Below are 17,500 nucleotides of genomic sequence, written 5' to 3'. Positions count from 1 at the left end.
AAGAAGAGCCAATGAAGTGATCGCAGGGGTGTATTTTCTGTGACCCATCCACTTGTCAAGGTTTCCTTGAAGAGTGTTAGTGAGGGGCTCTGCCTAATGTAGTTAGGAATTTTGTTCCAAAGCATGGAGAATCTCTGTGACAGGAATCTATCCTTTCAACATGTTCTATTTATTGTTGTGGTGAGGTTTAGCTCACTAGAGCATGTATCTCGCAGTGACTTGGATTTCTTTAGGTGGAACATGTCCATCAAGTCTGAGTTGGACATGGCTTTGTAAGTCAGGCAGAGATCACCTCTGAGTAAGCAATATGCCACTGAGTACAGATGGAGTATTTCCAGTCGGGCTGCATAGGACATATGTTTGAGGCCAGTAATCCTCTTGGTGATGTACTTTTGTGGTCTATCCAGCTGTTGGAAGTATCTTGTGAGGTACATCCCAAATAGGGAATTGTACTTTATGATCGGTCTGATGAGTGATGAGTAGAGGGGCACTATAACCTCTTTATTTCTAGATGCGAACCCTTTAGTAATTAGATGGGCTACATAGAAGGATTTCATAACTATTTTGGCAATATGATTGTCAAAGGAGAGATTACTATCTACTTGGGTCCCCAGATCTCTTATTACCTCTTCTGTATTAAGGGGGCTGCCACATATGTGGTAATTCATGAGTGTTTTGTTTTTGCCAAATGGGATGACTATACATTTTTTGGCATTTAGCTTGAGACCATGACTTTGACACCAGGTGTCCATCTCATTAAGGCCCTTTTGGAGAATGTCCATGTCAGCCGGAGAGTCAATTATGGCTCTCAGTTTGCAGTCATCGGCGAACTTGGTTAGCCATAGTCCTCCTGTGTTTGCCTGTACTTCTGAGAAGTATATGCTGAACAGTAGGAGTCCCAGGACTGAGCCTTGTGGCACACCCCTTGTGACTGGTTTAGAGTCGGACCTGGAGCCCGCTATTCTTACCGTGCAAGTTCTGTCTGTAAGCCAGTTGGCAACCCATCTCATGACATAGGGGTTTATGTTCAGGCTGGTGAGTTTTTCTATAATTCCCGAGTGGGGAATGGTGTCAAAAGCCTTGGCGAGGTCAAGGTAGTCTGTGTGAACTACCTGTCTTCTTAACAAGTAGGTGGGAGAAGCACCAGTTTCTCATTTTTACTTCATTGCCCTGCATTTTTATCTTAGTTGTTATTTGTGCATGATCTGAAATCTTTATTGGATGTGTGTCAAAGCTTTCGATTAAATGTATATGTTCCTGTGAAATATAATTTCTGTCTAGTCTAGCACAGTTATTGTGCATTGGGAAATAATATGTAAAGTATCTCCAAGTTTCTACTACTAAATTTATGTCTTACATACCAAATATTTTCATAAATTTCTTCAGAAATCTAGCTTCTTTTGTTATATTTTTCCTTCTAGGTCCCCAGATACATCCTCACTAATGCATATCAAGTTCTAGTCCATACCCGTAAGTGGTATTCCCTGCTGAAAGCTGATTAGTTCTCCCAAAATTTTCTAAAGCTCCATAATAACAGTTTTAGGAGGAATATAAATTCATGACAGTGTAATCTTCCTCCCTTGCCAGTAGCCCCTTACTACCACAAATCTCTCATTATTGTCTTTTTCCCTCTTTTATCACTATTGGAGCTCCATTCATAGAAGTGTTGCCTTTTTCCCTTGTGTCCCTGATATTCTGTTGCATATCCATCCTCAAGTCCTTTCTTTATCAAATTCACATGCTCACTACTTTCCAAATGTGTCTCTTGTAGAATTGCTATCTGCACTCTGTATTTCTTAATATAATCCAATACTCTTACCTTTTTGCCTATATGTGTGAGGCCATTCATGTTCCAAAATAACATGGATTGTGTAGCCATTATGAAAAGAAGTTGTTATTCCTACCTGTTATATATAACAGCTTTGTTAAATACCCATTTCTAGCTTTTGTCTTACATGCACCCACTAATGTTTGGCAGGTTGATCCTTTAGACAGTTGTTTCTTGTCTATGTCAAATTTTTCAAGGCTTTTTGTTTTAATGATAACCCTCAAACAAAACAAAAATATACATTCCAAGGCATCCCTATAACCTATTAACATAAAAACAAGCACACAAAACTATGTACATCTTCAAATACTGAAGCTTAACCCTCCTGATTGCACCCACGCGCATTACCTAACCTAAAATTAAGGTTGTTAATGATAAGGTACATGTTATGCCCTCTTTTCTTACATACACTAACTGCTGTTTGTTTTTGTCTTATTTGTATTGCTAAAAATAGCTTGTATGGTTTTGGTAAACATAAAAAAGTTCACTTGCCATATTTAATTAAAATTAAATTATACTCTGTTCTAGTAAACATATCCAAGTATTTAGGTACCAGGAAAGATGCTATGTTTTATTCACTTCCTATAATTTCAAACTTTTTTTATTAAGATGCATGACTTGTATCTTTACAAAGTCAAGAACTCTTGAGATTTATTGTCTAGACCTGTAGTCAGCTTGCCTCCATGGAAACATAAGAACAGAATGTACAGCTGCAGACTTCTCTCACACTGAACATTAATTTGCTAAACGAAAACGTTTTACTACATTCACATTACTTTCTTATTTTTAAAGCCCACATGGTTACATATAACATTTAATATTATATTAAGCCATCAGCATTAATCCAGACTTTCATCTATACAAAAGTAAGAGAAAACATCTCAGCACTATATATTACAATCAGTGGACTTTCACCCCCCATCCCCCAGTCCCAGAAAACCAAGATTACAGCTTATAAACTTATATGTGCTGTTGTCCAGTCTTTCTTCTCTGTTTACATTGTAATGCCTACATCTCTTAAAAAGAAAAAAGAAAAAAGTACTTGTCTACTTTAGTATCTGTATCATATACAACAATCACTAAAAATGTTTACTATATAACATGCAATTTATATTATCAAATGTTTTACACAAATACTGTTAAGAACAAAAATTGTTTTACTGACAGTTTATTTCTCTTTTTGTTTTAGTGTCCTCCCAAACATTAACGACATTAAGTGGCATATATGCTTTTCAGTCCTCCCACAACTCTTAACAAAGATGACAAAAATCCAGTCTTTTTAAGCCACTTTTTCTAGCAAAGCCATACTTCTCAAATGTGACTGATGCTTTATAATTTTACATTTATTCAGTAACTTCAGTATTGATGGTCTTCTTTCTGTTCATCTCCATCTCCCAATCCCAGATACCAATTTAGGTCCAAGGTACTTCCTATTTTTCTGTTCAACTCATGTGCACTTTTCTGTCGCTCAAGCATTTTTGTTTGGAACATTAGAAAATATTTTACTTGGAAAGTCTCCCTATGAGCTTTATTATCAGAAGAATGAGAAGCATAGTCCTCTTATGATGGCTCACCTTTTGTTGGAGAAAGTTTTATATTTCATCCTTATCCTGTTCTGCATCAAAAAATATTTGACCCTCCAATAAAAATATTCTGAAGACAGCTGAATACAGCAGCTTGAATCTCACACCTCCCTCTAAACATCCCCTGATTGCTAGGATAAATTTGCTTTTCTTCTGCCTGGTGTGTAGAATGAAAAATTATTTTTCACAAAAACTCTACTATCTCTCATTTTTAGTAGTTTGCCCTTCTGCCACAAATTGTCAAGATCAACTGTTATGATTGCATCTTTACTAATACTGGTCATGACTGCTTTCTCATGGCCAGGTTTGGTGCATACACACAATGTACCATTTCAATTAACAAATCCTGCTGTGGAATATCAATCCAGTTGCTTATTTGTGCTTTCATAAAATTAATACATTCTGTTCTTTCCAGTTTCTCTGGCAGAAAAGAAAATCTCATGTTTTCCATTTGTGCACAATCCTCTAATGCTACTACTTTTTGAAGCAGCTGTTGTTGACCAGCTTTGTACTCACTTAGCCTTTTCTTCATTTTAACCTCTCATTTTTGCAGTTTTATCAGTACATCTGAATAACTGTTTAACGCTTCTTCCATTTTTCCAGTCTTTTGTTATTTGAATTTATATATTTTTTCAGTATTTCATGTATTTCAGTCATCTCTGAGTGCATTTGATTCATGTTTTCTTCAAAATCACTGGAAGCCACCTGTTGTACCAGAGCTGGAGCTTGAACTACATGCCACCTCTTGTACCAGAGCTGGAGCTTGAACTACTTACCACCTCTTGTACCAGAGCTGGAGCTTGAACTACTTGCCACCTCTTGTACCAGAGCTGGAGCTTGAACTACTTGCCACCTCTTGTACCAGAGCTGGAGCTTGAACTACTTGCCACCTGTTGTACCAGAGCTGGAGCTTGAACTACTTGCCACCTGTTGTACCAGAGCTGGAGCTTGAACTACTTGCCACCTCTTGTACCAGAGCTGGAGCTTGAACTACTTGCCACCTGTTGTACCAGAGCTGGAGCTTGAACTACTTGCCACCTGTTGTACCAGAGCTGGAGCTTGAACTACTTACCACCTGTTGTACCAGAGCTGGAGCTTGAACTACTTGCCACCTCTTGTACCAGAGCTGGAGCTTGAACTACTTGCCACCTCTTGTACCAGAGCTGGAGCTTGAACTACTTGCCACCTGTTGTACCAGAGCTGGAGCTTGAACTACTTGCCACCTCTTGTACCAGAGCTGGAGCTTGAACTACTTGCCACCTCTTGTACCAGAGCTATAGCTTGAACTACTTGCCACCTCTTGTACCAGAGCTGGAGCTTGAACTACTTGCCACCTCTTGTACCAGAGCTGGAGCTTGAACTACTTGCCACCTCTTGTACCAGAGCTGGAGCTTGAACTACTTGCCACCTCTTGTACCAGAGCTGGAGCTTGAACTACTTGCCACCTCTTGTACCAGAGCTGGAGCTTGAACTACTTGCCACCTCTTGTACCAGAGCTGGAGCTTGAACTACTTGCCACCTCTTGTACCAGAGCTGGAGCTTGAACTACTTGCCACCTCTTGTACCAGAGCTGGAGCTTGAACTACTTGCCACCTCTTGTACCAGAGCTGGAGCTTGAACTACGTGCCACCTCTTGTACCAGAGCTGGAGCTTGAACTACTTGCCACCTCTTGTACCAGAGCTGGAGCTTGAACTACTTGCCACCTGTTGTACCAGAGCTGGAGCTTGAACTACTTGCCACCTGTTGTACCAGAGCTGGAGCTTGAACTACTTGCCACCTCTTGTACCAGAGCTGGAGCTTGAACTACTTGCCACCTCTTGTACCAGAGCTATAGCTTGAACTACTTGCCACCTCTTGTACCAGAGCTGGAGCTTGAACTACTTGCCACCTGTTGTACCAGAGCTGGAGCTTGAACTACTTGCCACCTCTTGTACCAGAGCTGGAGCTTGAACTACTTGCCACCTCTTGTACCAGAGCTGGAGCTTGAACTACGTGCCACCTCTTGTACCAGAGCTGGAGCTTGAACTACTTGCCACCTCTTGTACCAGAGCTATAGCTTGAACTACTTGCCACCTCTTGTACCAGAGCTGGAGCTTGAACTACTTGCCACCTCTTGTACCAGAGCTGGAGCTTGAACTACTTGCCACCTCTTGTACCAGAGCTGGAGCTTGAACTACTTACCACCTGTTGTACCAGAGCTGGAGCTTGAACTACTTGCCACCTCTTGTACCAGAGCTGGAGCTTGAACTACTTGCCACCTCTTGTACCAGAGCTGGAGCTTGAACTACTTGCCACCTCTTGTACCAGAGCTGGAGCTTGAACTACTTACCACCTGTTGTACCAGAGCTGGAGCTTGAACTACTTGCCACCTGTTGTACCAGAGCTGGAGCTTGAACTACTTGCCACCTCTTGTACCAGAGCTGGAGCTTGAACTACTTGCCACCTGTTGTACCAGAGCTGGAGCTTGACCTACTTGCCACCTGTTGTACCAGTGCTGGAGCTTGAACTACTTACCACCTGTTGTACCAGAGCTGGAGCTTGAACTACTTGCCACCTCTTGTACCAGAGCTGGAGCTTGAACTACTTGCCACCTGTTGTACCAGAGCTGGAGCTTGAACTACTTGCCACCTCTTGTACCAGAGCTATAGCTTGAACTACTTGCCACCTCTTGTACCAGAGCTGGAGCTTGAACTACTTACCACCTCTTGTACCAGAGCTGGAGCTTGAACTACTTGCCACCTCTTGTACCAGAGCTATAGCTTGAACTACTTGCCACCTCTTGTACCAGAGCTGGAGCTTGAACTACTTGCCACCTGTTGTACCAGAGCTATAGCTTGAACTACTTACCACCTCTTGTACCAGAGCTGGAGCTTGAACTACTTACCACCTGTTGTACCAGAGCTGGAGCTTGAACTACTTGCCACCTCTTGTACCAGAGCTGGAGCTTGAACTACTTGCCACCTCTTGTACCAGAGCTGGAGCTTGAACTACTTGCCACCTCTTGTACCAGAGCTGGAGCTTGAACTACTTGCCACCTCTTGTACCAGAGCTGGGGCTTGAACTACTTGCCACCTCTTGTACCAGAGCTGGAGCTTGAACTACTTACCACCTCTTGTACCAGAGCTGGAGCTTGAACTACTTGCCATCTGTTGTACCAGAGCTGGAGCTTGAACTACTTGCCACCTGTTGTACCAGAGCTGGAGCTTGAACTACTTGCCACCTCTTGTACCAGAGCTGGGGCTTGAACTACTTGCCACCTCTTGTACCAGAGCTGGAGCTTGAACTACTTTTTGCTGAACAGCTGCAGGATTCTCCCCACTCAGTGTTTTCTCTTCATCTTTTTTAGTTGATTTAGGTTCTCTAGATTTCTTCTTTGCTGACATCTGGCTAGTGTGTTAATTAGCTATTAACTATATTTTACGAAAACTAACAGAATTACTAACCCTATCTCTCTTATATTTAATTTTTTTACAGTGGGAGAGCTGGAAGTCAGAAACTGATTTGTGCTGTTTCTTGTTACTGAATAATAGCTATTCAAATCATAACTTGTAGATGATGGGGTGGGGACAGGCAGGGTGAGAAGTTGTAAGCATGTGAAAGTGAGAACGAAGAAAGCACACAACGTATCACTACTAATGTTAAATGTCTATTATACCATGACAGAGTTGCTGAGTATAATCTGAAAGGGTGAAATAATTAATCACCCATCATGTATTTTTGTTTTGTACTATTTCCCCTTGCTTGGTTAAATGACCCTTCCCCCATGCAATTAGTTTCCTTGCTCATCCCAACAAGTGAGAGCCCTACAAATTTTTGTTTCTTCGAGAGGTGAGGTTGAGGAGTGTAGGTGGTACCATCATCCATTCAATGACATTAACTGTGTTAATCCTATTTAACATAGTTTGGCAGCTCAGATAAAGCTGGTAAAGAAAGCTATAATTTGTTACTTTGTGTACAGATTTTCTTTTGAGGATTCTGGTAGTAGTAAGCTGAGTAGAGCAGGCAGAAATTGCAGTTAACAAATACGTCAGATTCTAACTGAAATCATGAGCAAAAGTCCTTACTGTCATTCAGAATAATATGTGGTTTTGAGGAGGAAAGTCTTGTCACACTATGTAGCAGAGATTATACTATCTGCAACCACGTTACTTGTATTAGCAACTTCGAGGTCACTGCACATCATGGGTATGGAGAAACAGTCTCACCACAATTACCTCATTCAAAAAAGTGGCACAACAAGAGGTCCTGTTCAGAGCAAAGCACAAAGCACAAAGTAATATTCAACAGTTCATTCAAAAAAGTGTTTTATTTGTAAAATATCCAATAATCTCAACTCACACCTGTCATACAGCTGTGCCACAATCAAGCATGACAACTTATATTTCCTGACATAAAGCTGGAACAACAGGAGCCAAAAAGTAGTAACAAACAACAGGAACAAGTTCCACCAGGATTTATTAAAAGCACAAAATCTGTATCTCTGACGTCTCGGCCCAAAGCCTTCAAGGAGGCCGAGACGTCAGAGATACAGATTTTGTGCTTTTAATAAATCCTGGTGGAACTTGTTCCTGTTGTTTGTTATTATATTTCCTGACAACCTACAGTTAACAAGCACAAACCATTGCAACAATTTCAGCAGGACAATAACAGCTAAAATTCTTCCTCACCCAGGATCCTATAGTCTCCTTTTTCCATGCTCATAATTTTACATTCATTGCAGTCACCCTTTCACTTGTCTGAATCTGTTAATCCCCTTTTCAGTTATAAACTACTTTACTTATTGATGTTAACAGACCTAAACTTGTATGTTCTATCTGCTCCTTTCAGCTTTATCTTTATGGACAGAATGCACAGAAGTGAGTATATGTAAAGTGACAGTTACAAACTACTCCATAAGATATCCAGTGGAACAAATACACACGACTACTTTCAAATGTACATCTGTCTGTCTGTCTTTTTTTTTTGCTCACACAGTGGTTAACCATCAAACCACCTAAGCTACCACTATTAACTCCCTTGCAAATCCCATCCTAACAGACCCCTAGTGTTATAAGCACTGTTGGGGTCTCCCCAGTAGAAATGATCTGGCTGTAAAAAGGTTACAATGGGACAAGTTTCTCTCAGGGCAAGTGGTGAAACAGTCTGGTGGAGAGACTGTTATCCGAATATATGTGGGGATTGTTCCTGGCATGCCTCTTTGCTCAGACATGCTGACACTATTAGTGTAGGCTGGGCTGGCAATGGGAAGACCAAATTTATGGTGAGTCTTGACACTGGCCATAGGATAGACACACCATACCCAGTTTCTTCCACTGCCCAACCTGTTAGCAGATTCTTTGATTCTGACCATTGCCGGAGACCACTGGATGATGCCCCAGCCCATCCACATCACCAGGTTTTGCATGTCCATCCTCTCTACCAGTCTATTAGTTGCCCAGATTATTATCAAACTTGGGTCATCTGGGCTGTAGTCAGGGCTTCATATCCATCCACAACTCCTTTTTCCCATTATTGTACAAGGGTTGGGGTATCACTTTGACATGGACAATCATCTAGAACCAGTGTTCACACAGCCCTGCCATTAGATGTTCTTCTAGACCACACACACAGATGCATGCACACTTGCACCTATGGCCAATTCAGAGTTTCCAATGCAATTATTCCATGTCTTTGGAATTTGGGAGGAAATGGAGCACCCAGAGAAACCCCAAATGAACACAGGGAGGATATGCAGAATCCACACAGTAGGCATCCCAGCCAAGAATCAAACCAGGGAACCTCTTGCAGTGAAGTGACAATAGTACCCACTGTGCCACAGTTCCGCTTATATATATTTGTGTGTGTGTGTTTGTGTGTGCATTTGTGGGTGTCTGTGTGTTTATATGTATCTGTCAGTGTGTATGTGTGTGTATGTTTGTCTGTGTAAGTGTGTATGTCTGTGTGTGTGTGTGTGTGTGTGTGTGTGTGTGTGTGTGTGTGTGTGTGTGTGTGTGTGTCTGTGTGTCAGTGTGTGAGTGCGTGTGTGTGCGTGTATGTCTTTGTATGTGTGTGTGTATGTGTGTGTGCGTGTGTGTGTGTGTGCATGTGTGTGTGTGCATGTGTTTGTGTGTGTGTTTATGTGTGTCTGCGTGTTTATATGTATCTGTCAGTGTATATGTGTGTGTGTATGTTTGTGTGTGTGTGTGCATGTCTTTGTATGTGTCCATGTGTGTGTTTTTGTGTGTGTGTGCATGTGTGTGCGTGTGCATGTGTGTGTGTGTGTGTGTCTGTGTGCGTGCGTGTGTGTGTGTGTGTGCACGTGTTTGTGTGTTTCTGTGTGTATATGTATGTGTGTGTGTGTGTGTGTGTGTGTGTGTGTGTGTGTGTGTGAGCGCACATATCTATGTATGTTTGTGTGTGTGTGTTTGTGTGTGTGTGCACGTGTTTGTGTGTGTGTGTTTGTCTGTGTGTCAGTATGTGTGTGTGCGCACACGTCTGTGTATGTGTGTGTGTGTATGTGTGTGTGTGTGTGTGTGTGTGTGTGTGTGTGTGTGTGTATGTGCTCAAGAGCTTTTCTCCCATGTCCTTCACTGTACATGACTTCTACTCAGTACAACTAGCCTAAGTAAAACAAAGCAAACAGATAAATAAATAAATGTCTTACCAACGTTACTTTATAACACTTGCATTCATTCACTTCATTTTTGTAAATATTATTTTGACTGTGTTAGTAATGTAGAGGTCAGGCACCAGACATTTTGTTAATCGGATTTTACTATCAATGAAATGGTTATGAATTCACTGGATGTTGCCTGCAGAGTGTTCTTCAATCCTGACTCACAGTAGATAAGTGCAATTTAAGTTAAAAGACCCTTGTTTGTTTAAAGGAATATTTTTTCTGTTATAGGTTTATAGTAGAATATTAAACTGCATTTTTTGTCTTCAAGACTGACTACTCTTTCTTTGCAGGTAATTGAAGTGATTGTTGGAATTGCATCAGTTTTTGGAGGTATTATTGCTGTGAACATGGAAGTATTTCTCTCTGGTCCTTACGTTTCTGTAACTTTCTTTTGGATTTTAGTTGCTGTAAGTATAAAATGACAAAGTCCTTAAAGTTCTGTGATTTTAACCTGAGTTGTGGTGAGCAGTAAAAACATTTTATGGTTAAAAAATGAATGAGAAGAATATTCGCTGTTTAAATGTTTGAGAGGAGGACAATCTACATCTGAAGCTCACAGAAATGCTAAAAATCTAAGCAACAATGTACTTTAGAAGGCTTTTATTGCATTCCTAGACTATACAGCAAAGATACAACCCTCATATCCCCAAACTGGATACTCTCCAAACTTTGGCTGTGCCTTGAACCACTGCAATTTCAAGCTGTCTTGAAGGAAGACAAGACACACCTTTCTAGGGTCCCGCACTCTGCCTGAATGTATTCAGCCTAACATGGAGAACACTGATGTACCTCATCTCTGCAGAAACGGGGACTGAATGGTGTGCAGTAACAACTTTGGAAACCTGTGCTTTAGCATTTCTCATACGACATTAGAGAGTCCATAATCTAGATCCTCAGAGCATATGTAGACCATACTGGTGAACTGCCGTAATGCTTCCAATGCCTATATTAAGACAAAGAGTGATTCCATCTTCCATGGTCAGGATGGAATCCACATTATTCCTTCCAAATCAGATGCCCCACTATCAGATAATATCTCCTTTCCAGCATCCTGGCACAGACTTTCCTAGGGGGATTGAAGAATGTGATCCTTCCATGAGTGGAATAAACTCTTCTGTCCATTTTTTTGAAAACTGCAAGCAACCTGAGAGTGTATCTAAAATTCAGAGTGCATATGGTCTCTACCATGATCACAATCCCCCCTCAAGCCTTTAACCAGGATATTTATTTATTTATTTATTGACATTTGTTGACCAGAAAAGTCTGACTGGGTCAGGGTAAACCTGGGGAGAAAAGCTGCACAAGACATTAAGTATGCCTAGAATAACAACAAGTATTTTACAAGAATTTACAGTAAAATATAATACAATATAACATGCTGAGACCAAAGACCAAAAGAAGGTGATACACCAACCATTCTGGCTGGGGTGTATACATACCCGGAATACAATGGTGGGAAAGCTTGATGACCCATAGGTCGAGACAACTGTATGACATGGGTCCAGTGAAGTGGAGAGTGGGCAGCGTGTAGTGGTGTGTTCAGAACTGACCAAGACCCAGAGTAAGGATGGGTGCTGTAGAGGAGGTGCGGGTGGGGGAACTATGAGTAGCTACTTATGGGTCTAGGTGTGCAGTGTTGGCTGATGTGGGCCTATATGGACAGCCCCAGGGATGTAAGCAAATGTGTTCATTGGGCAGAGGCGTTGCCCAACGAACAGCCACACCCACTACGAGTCCCACTGAAGCAAAGTGTAATCTATATGGCAAGGAATGGAATAACCAGATGTAGATGTATATATGTAGAGGTATGTGTGTGTATATCTACCCATAGTGACATAAAGATAAGCCTCTCCCTCTCTGTAGTACAAATGTATACATACAGAGACAGAATACATATACATACCCATTTACCCACATATAGATATATACATATGCAGACACCCATATACCCATATGTTGTTGGAGATGTATATATATATATATATATATATATATATATATATATATATATATATATATATATATATAGACAGCAATATATAAATATATACATGTATGCATACATATACAGATAGATCTGTATATAGTAATGTGTGTGTGTGTGTGTGTGTGTGTGTGTGTGTGTGTGTGTGATATATATATATATATATGTGTGTGTGTGTGTGTGTGTGTGTGTGTGTGTGTATGTGTGTGTGTGTGTGTGTGTGTGTGTGTGTATATATATATATATATATATATATGTGTGTGTGTGTGTGTGTGTGTGTGTGTGTGTGTGTGTGTGTGTGTGACTGTAACTACACACATGTATATAGCTAGGATATGACACAGCAGGTATGGATTACATATATTCACAGGCTGTGCATATGGGAGTGAGGGGTACAATAAACAAACGTGTAACACGTAGCAGCAACCCCCCCAGCTAGGCTGGTGAGACATACAGACACACAATCAAAGTAAACACACCACTGCTTCCCAGACCACCAGCAGGATACTACCAGTGGGAGAGACCTGCCAGGTCTAATCTTGAAACATAGACATCGATGTCCCTTGTGGGACACCCAAAAATTAATAATCATCAGAGTCAGTCCCAGTCATGATTCATCAAACCAGGCTGTAGATGTACATGGACCAGTAGGTTGTGCAAGCCTGATAACCCATGGGTCGACACAACGTATGACATGTGTCCCGACATGCGGAGAGTGGGCAGTGTGTAGTGGTGTGTTCATACCCCACCTGCACCCACAGTAAGGATGAGTGCTGTAGAGGAGTGGCAGGTGGGGGGAACTATGGGTATGCAATTATGGGCCTTGGCGTGCAGGTGTTGGCTTATTATGTCATATTAGGACCGCCCCTGGGATGTAAGTAATATTTAGAAATGGGCATAGCTGATGCCCATACCTCCAACCCTTAAGAGCAAATCCACTGGACAGGACATAAACCATCGGGAGAACAAATAGGGACCATACCTCTGAACTGTCCCCGATTTCCAGGGACGTCCCTGATTTCGACTCAAATTCTTACTCTGTCCCACTTAATCCCTCCTAAAACTAGTGACTTTTGGAGGAAAGGTGGTGAATTACACGTAATGAATAATGACAACAATTAAGTTATAAACTTCATTTACCTCAGAAAATGTGAATGAATTCATATGCTCTGAGTCTGTCAATGTGTCAGGTTAATAGCACTAATAATTTAAATGTGTCCCTGATGTTGTTATGACATGTCCCTGATTCAGTTGATATTTGTCCCCAATCGTTTGAGAGGTCTGATAGGGACAGAAAGCACATATTTCACTTACAACCTTAGAAAGATGATAGAATATTAGGTATGCAGTAGCATGCCTCAGCTGAAGGATGTGGGTTCCAAAAACCAATTACTTGTTTGTATTGAAGAGTGTCATTTCCCATGTATTAGCCAGACAGGTGGAGATCGTAAGAGGAACACACCAATAATATGAATCAAACTCTGCACAGGCGGCAGATACTGTACAGTCGAATGGCAAGCTTTCGCCTAATGGGCAGCCATTCCCGATACTGTAGGCATGTAATCCGATGTAATAGGCATCACAAGGTAATATAATAGTCCTCACTCCCACCCAGGGGTGTGAGTGTCAGATGCAAACACCAAATGCAGTGCATTTGCAAGTGAGGGAGCAAGTGGGTGTAAGCCTGTTTGGCCGCCAGTATACGAGTATTACACTGGTGAAGCAATGTAGAGACTCCCTATGCTGTGGAACAAAATCCTGGTACATGTGAGGCAGAGCACCTCGCTGGCCTTGTTCAAGAGGAATCTTGACCAATGGATGGGAGATCGCAGATATACCCCAGGGATTACTTCAGTGTCACTGCTTGACAGAGGCACAGAAAAATGATAGGCATAGTTTTTATTCAAACTAAAGGGGTGGCGAAAGCCACATAACTATGGGCTAGGCTTATAAATGCCCTTGGGCAGATAGCCTAGTATGAACCTATGAACCTATGAACCTATGAACTGATTATAAGAAACTGTAACCGGAAGTTAGCATTGCTTAGCTCCTCGCAAACCCACTCACACCCGCTCACAACTATTTTAATGTGCCTTAATCACTCCGTATCCAACGGCCTTGTTTTGCCCAGCAACAAAATAAACAGCCACACAGCTAATGTGATTTACCACTAAGCCATGGCAGATATACAGACATCGGATGTTATCACAAACATATCATCCAGCGCAGTCATTCAACAGTATAGGAAATGTATTCCATCATGTAGATGTATGTGTGTGTGTCTATGTCCAGATATAGATACATACATATATATAGATACATCAGGAACATGCCATGTGACAACAAAGCATTACAAAGGAATGAAAAGGGAAACACCAGCAATGCCTGTATTATGTAGTGGTGTTGTCCTATGTAATATCAAGACTCCCGCAGACAAACATGTGTCATTCATACACGCAAACATTTGTACATTGGCCATATACATCACTCTGTGCATGTTAACACAACAGTTCCTGTCCAATCATTATGTGAGAACAGAGCTCTTGCAAGGTGCTGTGTGCAACATCATCATCATGATAAAGGTAAATGGGGTAACCATAGAGGGACCGGTAGTGTTGTGTGTACAATGGGGTCATCTGCATCATGTGTACCTGGAACCTTTAGGAGTCATGTGCATACCAGGGTCGTGTGCCTGAAAGGCAGGGGTGAGGACAACTGGAGTATGTTGTGATGCATATTAAAAGATTTACATGTGTCCAGTGGACATGTGTGTGAAATGGACAGCTATGTAAGAGGCAAATGCTGTTCTAGGAACCGATTGGCCTTTTGTTTCCGTAGGGTGAGAGTGATATGTGGTGGAAGGGGAGTAGGTATGCTCTTGGAGGATAGGTTGGGTAGCATGACAGACAAGACAGCATACAGGGTCAGTATATGACACATGTGGGGGGATACACCTTGGACGGGGAGGGGTGTTTGGCAGTCACAAGCCCATGAGCCTCCAGATGGAAACAGTGGGATGGAGGTACCCAGCTATGGGCAGCCACCACTGCACCAAAACAGCCACAAAGGTGACAGTGCTGGGGGCTGTCTAGGAGGGGGAGTCTAACCCTGTAAATGTGACACTCTACCCTCGAGCTGGTGTATCTAGCCTCAAAACCCTTTATTGAGCCCCCTACACACTACATCCAGGACAGTACGACAGTGGACAAGTTCCTGTCTGGACCTGCTCCCGGGGGGGACAGGCCCCATCCTCAGTGGCGGTTCCACCAGAAGTTGGTGCAGAGCCAACAGAGGTGGAGGTCCAGGGCTGGGCCCCAGATGTGCTGGTGCCCAATGCCATGGCCAGCTGAAGTGGGGCAGGAGGTTCTGCCAGGACCTCCAAACCCATACAGCCCATGGTGTTGCAGTTTTAACACAGATATGGCTTAGTAAAAGCCAACAGAATTCAGGATTACTTATAACAGCATGCATAGATATGACCATCAACCCAACACAACAGATGGTATACATTTGCAGAGTGAGCACAACACATGCATATATACTGCATGACATCTGTACAAAGTGTAGAAGACTTGTGACTGCAGCTATGAACAGTGGCCCATTATTGGCATGTCACTGAACCCCGGTCAGTGACTGTCATACCACTGTTTCATGTGACATATGCCCAATAAGGGATGCAATGGTGGTAACTCTCATCACTATCACCATGTACTGACTGAAATCCTCACACTATGCTCCTGCAGTTCACATATGTGTGCTCATTGAGTAACACAGGAAACAAATAGTTCTACACACTGACCAGTCCACAGATGGCCTTACAGATGGGGGTTCCCTCACAAACAGAGCACTGTCTTGTCAGTTTTAAAACATGCAGAATAGCCATTACCACACACAACTTGTTAAACTGGCAGTAGTCTCAATGAAGCATAGCTACACTTACATGTTGTAGTCATGTCTGGCACATCACCCTCCTGTCTTTAGGCTATTTTCCACTGTGTATGTTGTTTGAGGAACATCCAGATATCATCTGTGATGCCGTTTACCAAACACCAGATCCAAGTTCCACTCAAAGTGACTGTCATGGGCAAACACCAACATGATGTTCCTAGATATTGTACTGTGTTTCCATATGATTGGCTATGGGAACATCATCACAGCTGTTCCACATGCAATCAGCTAGAGGAGGACTGCAATAGGTGCAGAGGCCATCACCTGATCATGACCATCACTTGCAAAGCACAAGCTGCTACTGAGCAGGTGTATAACTCCACATCAACCAGAGAATGTGTGGGAGGGACAGACACAGGCAAAGTACATCAGAGAAAGGCTTGGAGACTAAAACCTAAGCATTGTCTGTCACACACCTATCAATACAGGGGTTCAAACCCCTGACTGACTAGTCATTACTATTACAAGTGCATGCAGTTACTCCATGTGTCACAAAACTGACATGTTGGTGTGTTGTAAGAACATATATGTGTGCTGGTGAGTGACATCTGCAACAGAGATATAGTAGACATACATTAGGTATAGCACACATGGCTGTCCACATGAACGGATGTCATTGTCAACACAACCACACTCTGTAATGGACTCATATTGACACCCTTTGCCAGGCCCACAAATACACTTTCTAACTACTTAGTTTACTACACTGCAGTAATGCACAGGTACTACATGGATCACAGCGGATATGCGAAGGTTCTATGGGCTAGGGCATGTGAATGTGTCTGACCTCAGTCAGTATGCCAATGGAAGTTATATTGGGTGTGACTTTGGTTGGGAACATCACACCCCACATGCAGACACAAGGTGCCAGTACTGACATGCATGTGTGCATTGCTTCATGGGTGTGTAGTGGTTAGCTGTGCAAGATGGCTGTACAAGACTGGGTGAGGGGTAATCCTTGGCATCATGCCACCCATCAATGGTGTGCAGTGTGGTACAGGGATGTAGTGTCTGCAATGTCCCACACAGATGGGTTTTGTATGAGCTGTCCTGACATCCTGGTTACCATTGTGTATGGCCATTGCTTTGCAATGCATGCCATGTCTGTGTTTGATAGTCCTTGACATGGACATTGCCTGGGATGTGCACATCCCATAAGAATGTAGTGACATGTACAAGTGTACCTGGTTTGGCTGGCACATGTTGTGTACACAGACTGTTATCCTCAGATATGCCAGTACTGGCCTGATGTGGCAGGACCTGATTATAGACAGCAGGTTGACCCTGCACCTGCATTGATAACATGATACAGGTATTCCCTGGTGTCAGTGGCATCAGTCCATACAGGGCATGTATGTAAGGCATTGTATGGCCTCTGTGGATCACATTTGATGGCACCACATAAGTTGCAGGCTTCCAGAGGGGAACATAGTGAAGGCATATTGTCCGCAATTATGTGCCTATTGTACTGCTGGACATGGTGCCATGCCCTCTGCAA

The 17,500-nt window shown here is 42.4% G+C and overlaps 1 protein-coding gene across 4 annotated transcripts in view; it reads left to right on the top strand.

The window, feature by feature from the left end:
• Window positions 1–17,500, top strand: part of MLC1 (modulator of VRAC current 1) — a 789,519-nt gene that overhangs the window by 482,065 nt on the left and 289,954 nt on the right. For all 4 annotated transcript variants that reach the window (XM_044088780.1, XM_044088778.1, XM_044088777.1 and 1 more), the window contains one exon: window positions 10,361–10,477. In XM_044088780.1, the coding sequence (XP_043944715.1) occupies window positions 10,361–10,477 (117 nt within the window). The remainder of the gene's footprint in view (window positions 1–10,360; window positions 10,478–17,500) is intronic.

This window comes from Protopterus annectens, chromosome 11.part0 (assembly GCF_019279795.1).
Source record: "Protopterus annectens isolate FY-2018-M chromosome 11.part0, PAN1.0, whole genome shotgun sequence".
NCBI classification, from domain to species: domain Eukaryota; kingdom Metazoa; phylum Chordata; order Ceratodontiformes; family Protopteridae; genus Protopterus; species Protopterus annectens.
Note: the sequence above shows the minus strand (reverse complement) of the source record. Positions and strands in the feature narration are given on the sequence as shown.